The sequence below is a fragment of the Mus caroli genome, chromosome 11 (genome assembly GCF_900094665.2).
Source record: "Mus caroli chromosome 11, CAROLI_EIJ_v1.1, whole genome shotgun sequence".
Lineage (NCBI taxonomy): Eukaryota > Metazoa > Chordata > Mammalia > Rodentia > Muridae > Mus > Mus caroli.
Genome location: NC_034580.1, coordinates 65,156,501 through 65,169,921, shown reverse-complemented (window position 1 = coordinate 65,169,921; position 13,421 = coordinate 65,156,501). Strand labels below are relative to the sequence as shown.

The following is a 13,421-nucleotide window of genomic DNA, read 5'->3' as shown; positions in this document are numbered from 1 at the left end:
GTGTATTTGCATATCCTTTGTCCCCACTCCATGGATTCAAGAGATTTTTTTCCATTCCGGGAGCTGCAGGGAGTTTTCTTTTTGTGAGCTCAGCATTTCCATCTCTTAGGTCTCCTGTTCCCACATGAGATTGGCCCTGCCTCCTTTTTTGCTTGCTACTCTACCTCTCTCTGAGTCTTCCATATCTTGGGAGGTAGAAACCATAGGAAATCTGGGGATGGAGTCTTAGGAGCAACAATAAAAATACAAGGAAAGTAAAAGGACAGTCAGGAGGCTTCTGAAGTCTAGCCCACGTCCTTGTCACCCTCTTCTTGCTTGTCAGGTTTGAAGGCCTGTGTCTGCTGTCCTTGTTGGTAGGGGAGAGCCCCACAGAGTTATTCCAGCAACATTGTGTTTCTTGGCTTCGGAGCATCCAGCAGGTGCTGCAGGTAAGGCTTTGCTGTCCTCTGTCCTGCCTAGTGTGGGTCAGTATGGGCATTTAGCGTGGACACGAGCTCCGGGGCAGAATGATGAACACAGTTTTCTGCTTTGTGGACAGAGGAGGTTAAGCTTCCAATAGAGATCTGATAGTTTTACCTGTTAGCTTACTTTACTTCGTTTGCCCTTTCCCGTGCTATAACTCTCAGCTTCACCTGGCTTCCTTGCCCAAGGAGTGACAGCTCTGAAGTTCCTTCTGTATGGGTGTGTGTGTGTGTATGGCTTTGTTAATCTTTTCAAGTTTTAGTCTCTCTCTCAAATCTCTGCTGTGCTTTCTGCACTTAGTTATTCCATAAGCACTTTCTGAGTCCATTGGCAAGCTGTGGACTAAACTCAGAGTGGCTTGGACTCCACTTGGACGACTCTTAAGTCTAATACAGGGACTGGGATATTTTCTTATGAGCTAGGAATTTGCAGATATCAATTTAGAGTCATGAGCCATATGGCTTCCATTAAATGCTATTTTTTTATACCTTTAAAAATAGGGGAAATCCATTCTTAGTTTATGGGCAAAACCAGATATTCACATTATAGTTGGTAAATTCTGTTCTAATGGAAGTCACTTGAACTGATAGTGATGTAACCAACTGTGGAGTGACACCTGTTACAGTAAATAGAGACTGGGACTCTGACCCTATCCAGGGTAGTGTGAGTTAGTTATTAGAGCCATCAGTTTACAAAATGCATTTCTATTCTGATCAATACTTACTTTGGCTGTAAAGTATTCTAAGAGTGTAAAAGCCCCACAGGGGAGGAAGCTGATCATTGGAAGAGCTGCAAACATGGCAGATTGGGGAGGTAAAGGTGGGGTTGGGAAGCTGGCTGGAGAAGAGCCAAGCCATGGATTTTTTTTTTTTTTTTTTTAAATAAGAATTTTGGCTTTTATTCTTTGAGTAGTGGGAGTTCATTAGAGGTTCTAAGTATTTTTTTTTTTTTTTTTTTTGCTTCGATAACACAGTGCCACAGATTGAGCAATGCATGAAGAACAGGGTTGTCTGGATCATGGCTCTGGAAGCTGGGAGTGAAAGTTAAGGGGGAAGCATCTCTTGAGGGTCTGCTTGCTCCATTATAGCATGGTGGATGACATCAGTGGGAAATGAGGCTGGGGTGGGAATGAGTGTGTGCTAAGCCTCCTTCTTTAGCAGACCTACTCCTGCAGTAACTGTCTCTCTGACTTAGGGAGGCGTTGTTGTATTGGGGATTAAGAGTTCAGTAGAGGGAATTTGGAGATTGTGCAAACCATAGTGGTGACAGTGAAGCAGTAGTGATGACATTGTCACATTTGAGAATTTCTCTCTGGGTGCTGGGTAAATAACCAGAAAGGAGAGGCCTGAAGCAGAGGGACCAGGAAGGTGGCATAAGAGAGCACTGGCATGGCCTGTAGGAGGACCACTGGTGGAACTGATGGGTAGGTGGGTTTGAGGGAGCCAAGTGAGCAGTCTCACGATTGATTGACTTTTGGGAGAAGATATGACCAGCGTGATCTGTGGTCTTCAGAACATTGGAAGGCAGCCAAGGCTCAGGGAGTAAAGGAAAACACGGAGTGTGGCCTGGAGTGTAGAGTAGCAACCCTTTCAGTAGACCTGAAGAGGACTTCTGTTGGTGTGTTTTACTAGGGAATTGACTACCAGTGCTTAGCCAGCAGTGAGGATGGGGGTGGGTTTTAGTGTGTGTCCTGGCCAGAACTGGGCTCTAAGCGCATCCTGTGCTGAAGCACTCAGTGGGAGGAGGAGTTTTCTGCAGAGGCTTAGTCTGACACAGAGCAAGCCAAGAAGATAACCAGGATTGAGAGTTGGATGGACTCCAAAGGAAGAGGGAGGAGTGAGTGAGATTGTGGGGTTGGATGGACTCCAGGGGGAGTACAGGAGGAACGAGGGAGGGGTGACTTGTGTTTATACTCAGTGGAGCTGGAATGTCATTTTCTGTAAAAGCAAACTTAGGAGCCAAGCGAGACTGGATTGGGAGAAGAGGGATGGACATGGTTAACAGCAGTTCTTGGGATTTGGGGGTGGAGTTTGTATCGGCTCAAGAAAAGAATTTCTAAGATGGGAGCAAAGTAAGCTTGTGCCCATGCTAGTGAGAAGAGAAGAAAGGATAGTATTAAGCCCAGTGAAGGGGTCCGTTATGGGCAGGAGGAGGGGTTTGTAAGCCAGGAAGAAGGGAGACTAATGAAGAAGAATGAGGGAGAATGGGGGTACTTAAAGACCTCAGGGCTTTGTTTTGCTTTGTTTTTTTTTACCTACATTTTCAGGTTTGGGAGTTATAACCTAAAGTAGCCCCTGTCTTTGGCTTCAGTTTTCTCTGCCATAATGAAGGCAAGACCATGCAAGGTGGCACTGGTGGGTTGGGATTTGCAAGTTCATTGGAGAAAGCTAGCTAAAAAGAAATGTAGGATTGCTGGACAGTATCGAAGGCTTGTTTGTAGTCCATGGCCCCAACTATTCTTTCATTGTAAAATTAACGGATTGGTTAAGATGGCTCAGTGGGTAAAGCCACTTGCTGCCAAGCCTGGCAACCTTAGTTCAGTCCTGGACATGATGGAAGGAAAAACTGGCTCCTGAAAGGTGTCCTCTGACTTCTATGCTTCTGCCTCCATAAACAAACAAACAAACAAACGGGGAGGAGAAGAAGAAAAAAAAAGTAAGTGATTTCTGAGATACGATATATAGCCCAGGCTGTCCTCAAAGTCCTGCACACAAGTCACTCTCTTGCCTTAGCCCCTTTGATAGCTAGAACTACAGGCATGACAATGTGCTCGGCTGTTCACCTTTCTTAGTGAGTATTCCTGTATGTGTTGTTGGCACATGGCTTCCTCTGGCTTAGAAGTAGGTATATGCCAAATTATTTTTTTTCCCTTAGGTTCTTGTGAATTTTCCAGAAAGTCCTGAAACCCATGAGTTCCAGGGTGGGTGTATATCAAACTTGGAGAGATGAGGCAGAGAAATGCAGTATGGGAGAATAAAGATTATTGTAATCTCCTAAGCACTCAGATCTTTTAAGTGTGGTTTTGTTACTTTTTTTCTTCAAACAAATTCCTGGGGCCCAGATACATTCTTATTTTATAATTCTTAATTTTTGAGGTTCTGGGGATGGAGCCCAGTGGGTCCTGTGTGCCAGGCCCTGGGTACTAGGATATAAATCCGTCCCTTCTATAGATACCTAGGTTCCTTTTGTAGCCTCCTTATCCTCTTTCCTGTCTGTGGTAATGTGATGGTAATAGTGACATTTGCTGTGGTGTTTCCATTTATCTTATCTCTCTGTCCGTCCATCCATCCATCCATCCGATTAATGTGCATTGGTGTTTTGCTTACATGTATGTCTGTGTGAGGCTGTCGGATCTCCTGGAACTGGAGTTATAGACAGTTGTGAGCTGCCATGTGAGTGCAGAGAATTGAACCCTCTAGAAGAGCAGCCAGTACTCTTAACCACTGAGCCATTTCTCTACCAAGATATTTCTTAAAAGCCCTGTGCTGTTACCTCCTGTCCCTCTTCTGGTGACAGTGAAGGTAAGGTTTGCGGCATGGGTGCTGTTGTTTTTTAGTCTCAGGACTCACCATCCACCATGGAGCTGGCTGTGGCTGTCCTGAGGGATCTGCTCCGATATGCATCCCAGCTTCCTACCCTGTTTCGGGACATCTCCACCAACCACCTTCCTGGGCTTCTTACTTCCTTGCTGGGCCTCAGACCTGAGGTGAGACTTTGCAGTTCTGGTTCTTGCTTATACTGTTTGGATTAAAAAATGTTATGGGAACTGCTTAGGGATTAGGTGTAAGGATAAGAGAATAGTCACTGACTGGAGAAGGGGCCTTATAGGCTGAGGATGGGATAGAAGTATATGGGCTATTGGTGCTTGGCCTCTCCCTTCTGAATTCTGCTTTTCCCACAGTGTGAACAATCAGCTTTGGAGGGAATGAAGGCTTGTGTGACCTATTTTCCTCGGGCCTGTGGCTCTCTAAAAGTAAGTACTTTTGAAACTTTTAAAGCTCTCAACCTTAGAGTCCATCCCTGGCATTTCTAAGTTCTTACCACAATAAGCATGGTATAACAATACTACCATGGAATAGTATCATTTAGTCCTCACAGTGAAGATACTGACTTAAATTACCTACCCAAGATGAAGAGGGCTGGAGCTTTGTCTGTCTGATGCTAGACCCTTTGTCTAACCCGGAAACTCCTTTCCTCATCTCTCCCTCCCTCCTGGCACAGCCCTTTTATTTATTTTTAAATTTAGATTTTTTTTTTTTAAGTTATGTGTATAAGTGTTTTGCCTGCATGTTTCTCTTTGAGCCTCGTGTGCCCCTGGTGCCTGCAGAGGTCAAAAGGTGCTGGATTCCCCTGGAACTGAAGCTAACGGATGGTTGGTTTGTGAGCTGCCGTGTGGGTGCTGGGAATCAAGCTTGAGTCCCATGCAAGAGCAGCCAGTGTGCTTACGGAGGAACTATCTATCCAGCCCCGACCACCTTTGCTCCCTCTTTTTAATGACCCCCACTGAGCTACCCTTCAGGCCCCACCCCTCAGCCCCTTTCTCTTTCTGTCTTGCCTATTTTGGCTCTCTAGATCTGACTTTGTTCCTGAAGCACCAGCAGTTTCCTTCAGGAAGGAGGTGCTACAGAGACTTATTACCTCCTACCCCAATTTCTGGTTTTGTTTTTCATGATTTTAGCTGTCTTTGTTCAGGCAGCAAAAATAGCATGGATTTGTCATGGGTAAGAGACTTGCCACCAAGCCTGACTTGTCTCTCCCTGCCAGTTCCACTGATAGAAGATTTGTTCTTACAGTGCTAACCTGCACTCTTTTCCTGTCCTCATTGAGTCAAAAACTTTTCAGCCTTTTCACTTAAAGGGAGTACTTTATGGCCTCTCTTTAGCCTGCCTGAAGTGACATCACTTGAGATCACCGTAAAGTAAAGGTTGTTTGAGCACAAGCCCTGTGCTGCTGTAATTGTCTGGTAATGGAGGGGCCAGCTAAGCTGCTGAGAGTGAACTGTCTCGCTCGAAAAGTCGTCAGTCTGTTATATTTGTTCTGCTTTATTATTAAGTTGTTAGATTGTGAGGTAAACTTTATGGTAAACTTTATGATAGGTCAGTGTGTACACGAAAAGTATAGGCTGGGGTGGTGCTACCGTCTCATGGCTGAAGCAAGAGTTTGGAGTTGGTATAAACTGTATAGTGAGATAAAAAAAAAAACCAAAACAAAATAAACATAAAATCTATTAGTATTTGGGATCATTTATGATTTCAACCATTTGCTGGAGATGTTGATACATATTCCTTGTGGATACGGGTGTTTGTGTCACTGTTGCCTCCAGTATGTGACGCCTCAAAGCAGGTATTTTTAGTGAACCTATGTGTACTGAGTCTTCATTTTCATATGGCTGCTCTTATCCACAGCTAATAGAAGTTGTAAGTGGAGCCGGGTGTGGTGCTGCACGCCTTTAATCCCAGCACTCGGGAGGCAGAGGCAGGTGGATTTCTGAGTTCGAGGTCAGCCTGGTCTACAAAGTGAGTTCTAGGACAGCCAGGGTTATACAGAGAAACCCAGTCTCAAAAAAAAAAAAAAAAAAGTTGTAAGTGGGCAGAACAGGATTTCTGTTTTTTCTTTTGTACCGTGGAGTGAACTCAGTCCAATCACTGAGTTCTATCCTTGGTCACCTCAGAGTTACAATTTAATTTTATAAAACAAAAATACCTGGAATCACAAACTTTCTGTTTGTATTAAGTTCTGTTTCAATTAAAGTGTTCCAAAACAGTTTAAAAAGTATTGATAGGGCTGGCAAGATAGCTTAGTGGATAAGGCATAAGCCTGATGACTTGAGTTTGATTTCCTAGAACTTCCGCATAGTGGAAGGTGCAGATGATCAGTCACTGTGGCAGATCTGCTCCGTCTGCTTGTGTGAGGTCAGCAGGGTCTTCGGTCAAGCAAGCTAGATCTAGGGAGCTGGTCTCTAGTAAGAAGTTATGGAAAGCAAGTATCAGGCTTGCTCACATCAAGGAACTAGAAGGGAAGGGAGAACTGGAAACTCGGGGTGGCTGAACCCTGCTTCTGGTAGGAGCAAGTCTAACATATTTACAATGACACCATTACGGTGTAGAATTAGAATTCACTATAGAGCTAGGTGGTGTTAATTCTTTGATTTGAATTTGTGGTGCGTGTAGCTGGTAGGGTAAGGTGTTCCCTTTATACTTGGAAAGGGACAGTGAGCTCATCACTGACAGTCCTCTCATGAGCATAGCTGTTTGCAGTTAAAATTGAGAGATAAACTACATTCTACTTACAGGTCACTGAAACTAATGGTGGCCTTTCCCCTATTACACGTTCATGAGCTCCTTTTATTCTACCCCAAATAAATTGTGGACCTTAGGTTGAACACTTACTCTAGGCTTTCTTGTATCAGGCAGAGGTTTGCTGATAGACAGTGGAAACTCTGAGATTGATTGCCTTCATTTTGCTGTCTAGCCTGTCCTTGTGACCCAGTCCTCTATCCATCCCTCTGGATAGTGCATTCATTTTAGCTGGGCCTCATATATGGCTCAGCGTGCAGAGTTGGTCAATGGGCAGTTCTGTTTTTCAGAACTGTCATTTTGGCTTCAGAAAGAAGCCAAAAGGTGACTGTCACTTGCAAAAACTAGCAGAGGGAGCCCAGTTGTTTTTATGGCAGGAAGGAGGTCCTTTCTCCCAGTAAGGAGGCTCAGAACCAGAGCTCATGTGCTGGGTCTCTACCCCAGAAACATACTGTTAATGGCTGTCATCACCCCATGGATGCATCATGCTTCCTGTGTCTATAGGAAAGTCAAACCTCAGGTAGAAGGACTGCTATGGACACTCTTCTCGGCATTGCTCCATGGCTTCTTCCTTTCTCCCTTCCTCCAGGGAAAGCTGGCTTCCTTTTTCCTGTCTCGATTGGATTCCTTGAACCCTCAGCTCCAACAGGTAAAGAGAAGGGAGAGGCACTAATAAGTACGGGGATCTGGTCTGAGACATCGTTTACAGCTTATTCTTAGCTGTTAATTGTACAGCATTTGGACCCTCTTTTCAATTTCTTCCTCCTAACATACACAATTACTGGCTTTCGTACTCTTAGGGATTCTGCCTCGCTGTTACTTGAACTTGTTGAGCTCTGTATTCTGGGGCATTAGTGGGGTGGGAGACCTATGGCCAAGCTAGTTCCTCTCTGACCAGCTTTCTGCCCTTCTGCAGCTGGCCTGCGAGTGTTACTCCAGGTTGCCCTCGTTAGGTGCTGGCTTTTCCCAGGGACTGAAGCACACAGAGAACTGGGAACAGGAGCTGCACAGCCTGCTGACCTCACTGCACAGCTTACTGGGGTCCCTGTTTGAGGAAACAGAGCCTGGTAGGGAACAGGGCTGTAGTCTGGAGATGGGTTGGAGAGCGTGGCAGGAGGGAACAAGTGTGGTCCACGGAGGCCGGGCAGTGGGTTTCTGGGTGACATGGATGAGAACATAAGTGGGTAATCTAGTATAAATGAAAAAGAGTGGGGGCTGGAGAGGGGTTCAGTGGTGAAGGACACTGGCTGTTCTTCCAGAGGACTGGGAATTGATTCTCAGCACCCACATGGCAGCTCGTACAAAGGGAAAAGGAGGGATGGGAGAAAGGCAGAGTGTATAGGTGGTTGTATTGCTGCCCAGCTCCTGTGCAGAGTGAAGGCCCTGGAATAGAGATACTGCTTTCCCACTCAGAAGATGGTAAAACTCATGTCCTCCTCCAGCTTCGGCAGAGGTTTTCAGGCCTGGCCCGTTGCCTGGGGCTCATGCTCAGGTGTGTGGCTACTGAAGGGAACGGGCTTGGGGCTGGAAGGTGTGGTGGGTGTGTGGAGTCAGCTAGGGTGACTGCTCTGAGGGTCTCTTTGTTCTGTTTCTCTAGCTCTGAGTTTGGGGCTCCTGTGTCCGTTCCTGTGCAGGAAATCCTGGACCTCATCTGCCGGATCCTTGGTATCAGTAGCAAGAATATTGTGAGTGGACTTTGCCTTTGCATTGTAGTCTTGCTTAAGACCCTGGCCACCTGGACAATACCCAGCTGTCATCTCTGAAAGTGTCCCTGTGGCATGTGCAAGTGTCGTGGACTCCCTCACACAGGGTAGAGCCACCTGTGGTCAGTGCAGACAGTGCAGGTTGGGGATGAGCCAAGGTGTCGTTAATGGGCTCCTACATGGTCAAGTTCTCCTACGGGATGGGAGATGGGCTTGGGTTGAGCTGGGCCAGGGAGTTGGTTCATGTTGTATAATCTGATATACCTGCTCTGTTTCTGTCTTTCTCTGGTTCTTTTCCATCTTAATGTTGCTGAATTTTCTCCAGAACTTGCTTGGAGATGGTCCCCTCAGGTTGCTGCTGCTGCCTTCTCTGCATCTTGAGGCCTTGGACTTGCTCTCTGCCCTGATCCTTGCGTAAGTAAGCTTGGTCATGGTGTGGAGAAGGGAATGAACATACTGGAAATGAAGGCCACCGTTCCATCCTCTGCCCCTAGGTGTGGAAGCCGACTTTTGCGTTTTGGTGCCCTGATCAGCCGTCTGCTTCCCCAGGTTCTCAATGCCTGGAGCACTGGGAGGGATACTCTAGCTCCAGGCCAGGAGAGGCCTTACAGGTGATTGTCCACGAGGGCGGATAGAGTGGAGAGGGTGGATGAGAACATCAGGAGCCCCAGGGCTCTGGCATGTCAGCTCTCCTTCATACCCTGCTTTTCTTACTCCTTCTCCAGCACCATTCGGACCAAAGTGTATGCTATCTTAGAGCTGTGGGTGCAGGTTTGTGGGGCCTCAGCAGGTGTGCTTCAGGGAGGAGCCTCTGGAGAGGCCTTGCTCACCCACCTGCTCAGTGACATCTCCCCTCCAGCTGATGCTCTTAAGGTGAGTGAGACCTTGGCTCCTGTTCCCCTGGCTCCTGTGCCTATTTCCTGACTGACTGTCCTGACTTCCTGTTTGCCTGTACATGTGACTGTGTTTCCTTTTACCACAAGCTATGCAGTACCAGGGGAAGCTCTGATGGAGGTTTGCAAAGTGGGAAGCCAAGTGCTCCTAAGAAGCTCAAGCTCGATATGGGGGAAGCTTTGGCTCCACCTAGCCAAAGGAAAGGAGATAGGAATGCCAACAGTGACGTGTGCGCAGCTGCACTGAGAGGTGGGTTGGTGTGAACTGGTCATCCAGTTGGCAGAGTAGAGCACATAGGTGCAGAGGCAGCCGTGCAACCTTGAGAACATTCTGCCCTGCTTTTAGTTTGGGGATCTGGTAGTTTCTCCTGATCTTCTAAGATCTCAGTTTAATTTAGTCAAGCACTTTATATATGCGCTTGTGTGGCAGGGACAGTATGAGCACTTGTGGGTAGGGATCCAGGGATCCATGCCAGTGGGGTTCATGTGCAGGGTAGAGCAGGATGCTGGTGGGGATTCCCTGCATCTAATGCATCTGAGAATGGAGCCAGAAGTTAAGTGGATGCCGTGATGTTAGGTGACTCTCCTTCGGGTATTCTTACTACCTGCTATCTATCTCATTGTCCAAGGTGAGGCCAGTTCTCAGTATATACATGTAGTAAATTACCAGCATTATCTGTCATCCCCATTTTACACTGGTAAATGCCTTGCCCAGGGTAAACAATAACAGAACTGGATGCTCCCTGCTAGGCTGTGTGCCCTTGCCTTCCTGTCTGCCTTTGACATACCATTCTCTTCTCAGGCCTCAGCCGGACCATCCTTATGTGTGGGCCTCTCATCAAGGAGGAGACTCACAGGGTTAGTTAGTAGGGATGGGTCCTGATGGAGGGGAGGGGCCACTGTTCTGTGCATTGGGAGTGTTTACCCCAAAGGTGGATCCACTGAAAGCTGGGAACGAGGTGCTGGCTCTGAAGGTGATGTTTCTAGACTCACGCTATTTTCTTTTCAGAGACTTCATGATCTAGTCCTGCCTCTGGTCATGAGTGTCCAGCAGGGTGAGGTCCTGGGCAGCTCTCCTTACAACAGTTCCTGCTGTCGCCTCGGGCTCTACCGCCTGCTGCTGGCTTTATTGCTGGCACCTTCCCCTCGGTGCCCTCCTCCTCTTGCCTGTGCCCTGAAAGCTTTCTCTCTTGGCCAATGGGAAGATAGTCTTGAGGTAATTGCTGACTGAGTCAGATCTGATCCTGGGTTCTCTTGTTCTGATGCTTGCCTCGTGAGACCCTGTGTTCCTGACATTCTTGCCCTTCCTTTCTTCCTTCCTTCCTCAGGTCTCCTCTTTCTGCTCAGAAGCTCTGGTGACCTGTGCTGCTCTGACACACCCCCGAGTACCTCCTCTACAGAGCTCAGGCCCTGCCTGCCCCACTCCTGCCCCCGTCCCTCCTCCTGAGGCCCCATCTTCATTCAGGGCCCCGGCCTTCCATCCTCCAGGCCCCATGCCCTCCATAGGTGCTGTGCCATCTACAGGCCCATTGCCCTCAGCAGGCCCCATTCCCACAGTAGGCTCTATGGCGTCCACAGGCCAAGTGCCCTCTCGCCCTGGACCTCCCGCAACAGCCAACCATTTAGGCCTCTCTGTCCCAGGCCTGGTATCTGTTCCACCCAGGCTCCTTCCTGGCCCTGAAAACCACCGTGCAGGCTCCAGTGAGGATCCTGTCCTTGCTCCTAGTGGGACCCCTCCGCCTAGCATACCTCCAGATGAAACTTTTGGGGGGAGAGTACCTAGGCCAGCCTTTGTCCACTACGATAAGGAGGAGGCATCTGATGTAGAGATCTCCTTGGAAAGCGACTCTGATGACAGTGTGGTGATTGTACCTGAGGGGCTTCCCTCCCTGCCACCTGCACCACCCTCAGGCACTCCTCCCCCTGCGGCTCCTGCTGGCCCACCAACAGCCTCGCCTCCTGTGCCAGCTAAGGAGGATTCTGAAGAACTGCCTGCAACCCCAGGGCCCCCCCCCCCCCCCCCCCCCCCCCCCCCACCCGCCTCTGGTCCTGTGACCCTTCCTCCACCCCAGCTGGTCCCTGAAGGGACTCCTGGAGGGGGAGGACCCACAGCCATGGAAGAAGATTTGACAGTTATTAATATCAACAGCAGTGATGAAGAGGAGGAGGAAGAAGAGGAAGAGGAGGAAGAAGATGAAGATGAGGAAGAAGAAGACTTTGAGGAAGAGGAAGAAGATGAAGAAGAATATTTTGAAGAGGAAGAGGAGGAAGAAGAGTTTGAGGAGGAATTTGAGGAGGAAGAAGGTGAATTAGAAGAGGAAGAAGAGGAGGAGGAAGAAGAGCTAGAAGAGGTAGAAGATGTGGAGTTTGGTTCAGCAGGGGAGGTGGAAGAAGGTGGACCTCCACCCCCAACACTGCCACCTGCTCTGCCACCTACAGACTCGCCCAAAGTACAGCCCGAGGCAGAACCTGAACCTGGGCTCTTATTGGAAGTTGAGGAGCCAGGGCCAGAGGAGGTGCCTGGCCCTGAGACTGCTCCTACCCTGGCCCCTGAAGTGCTCCCCTCCCAGGAGGAGGGGGAGCAGGAAGTGGGAAGCCCTGCAGCAGGGCCGCCCCAGGAGCTTGTTGAAGAGTCCTCTGCTCCCCCTGCCCTGCTGGAAAAGGGGAATGAGGGTGGAGGTGACAAAGTGCCACCCCCACCGGAGACACCTGCAGAAGAAGAAATGGAGACAGAAGCAGAAGTTTCGGCTCCTCAGGAAAAGGTGAGAGGATTAGCTGTGGAGGACCCTGGGTGAGGAGTGGAGCTGGCAAGGCAGCTCTGCTGGGGAACCGGTACTACAGTCAGGCTGTGTGTGTGTGTATAGATATATAGAGATATATCAGGTTCTGTGTGTGTGTGTGTGTGTGTGTATAGATATATAGATATCTATCTCCAGTTGTTGGGGGACCCACATGGAGCCTGAGCTGCAAGTTTGTTACGGGGGCAGGGCACACTCAAAGGAGAATGTGATGGGGAGGGACTCTGGGAGGGATATAAATAAATAAATGTAAAGGGGTCATGGTGAGGGCTGGGGGTGGGGGGGGGGTTGCTCCAGTCCGACTTCTATGTGTGACTTTGAATTTTGTGCCTTTGTCCCTAAAAGGAGCAAGATGATACAGCTGCCATGCTGGCTGATTTCATCGATTGTCCCCCTGATGATGAGAAGGCACCACCTGCTACAGAGCCTGACTCGTAGCCCCTTCTGCACCCCGTCACTTTGTATCCAATAAAGTTCTGTCTGTAGACCCTGTGCTGCTTTGGCTCTGCCACACTTCCCAGCCTCGAGCCTGAGTGAGTGCTGGATTTGCTGCACCCCCTCTGATGTCCCCACTGTTGTCTTCAGGGACCCGAGGAAGAGCCACTGGCTAAGAGAAGCACTCAGCCAACTGCCTGTCACTAAGTTAGTGTTGGAGTTGTCCTCTGCTCTTTTCTGCAGGTGCTAGCTATGTAGCCCAGGCTGGCCATAAAATCCAGTCTTGGGTAAACTTTCCTTGTTCCAGGGGCTGAAGTTGTAGATTTGCCCCTGCGCACAAGCATGTCTGCTTTTCTGATGTTATGTCTGAGCGGAATTGCTGGTAGGTAAGGCTGCGGAGAGGTGTGGTTTGCTTTTGTTTTTGTTTTTGTAGTGTGAGGCTAGCATTTTAAGGGGATTAATTAACAGTTGAATTAATGAATTAATTAATGAATGGCTGAAAAGTGAATAGGTTTAAGGATAAAATTCTCCCCTAGTTATCTTGAAAAATTTTAAGTTTTCAAAGAAATTGTAAATATATAAACTTTCCCTATTCAGTATTTATTCAGATTTCTTTGTCTTTACATAGTTGCTATCTACAGATAGGCATATATATATATATATATATATATATATACATATATATATATATATATATATATATATTATACACACACACATAATCTTATGTGTTTGCATCTTTTGTCTTTGATTCCGTGAGTAACTTATGGACATCATGGCCTTTCTCCCTTAGGTCGTTAATGTTATCTATCTAAGACTGAGAACTTAGTACTG

The 13,421-nt window shown here is 47.9% G+C and overlaps 1 protein-coding gene across 1 annotated transcript in view; it reads left to right on the top strand.

The window, feature by feature from the left end:
• The window catches only part of Pelp1 (proline, glutamate and leucine rich protein 1), a 16,588-nt gene extending 3,944 nt beyond the window's left edge, over nt 1-12,644 (top strand). Inside the window, exons 3-17 of the mRNA XM_021177909.2 lie at nt 323-428; nt 4,019-4,168; nt 4,364-4,435; nt 7,348-7,407; nt 7,675-7,825; nt 8,121-8,250; nt 8,356-8,443; nt 8,787-8,875; nt 8,956-9,072; nt 9,187-9,334; nt 9,445-9,604; nt 10,157-10,212; nt 10,364-10,570; nt 10,683-12,116; nt 12,498-12,644. Coding sequence (XP_021033568.1) covers nt 323-428; nt 4,019-4,168; nt 4,364-4,435; nt 7,348-7,407; nt 7,675-7,825; nt 8,121-8,250; nt 8,356-8,443; nt 8,787-8,875; nt 8,956-9,072; nt 9,187-9,334; nt 9,445-9,604; nt 10,157-10,212; nt 10,364-10,570; nt 10,683-12,116; nt 12,498-12,590 — 3,061 coding nt within the window. The 3' untranslated portion in view covers nt 12,591-12,644. The remainder of the gene's footprint in view (nt 1-322; nt 429-4,018; nt 4,169-4,363; nt 4,436-7,347; nt 7,408-7,674; nt 7,826-8,120; nt 8,251-8,355; nt 8,444-8,786; nt 8,876-8,955; nt 9,073-9,186; nt 9,335-9,444; nt 9,605-10,156; nt 10,213-10,363; nt 10,571-10,682; nt 12,117-12,497) is intronic.
• The last annotated feature ends 777 nt before the right edge of the window (nt 12,645-13,421 follow it).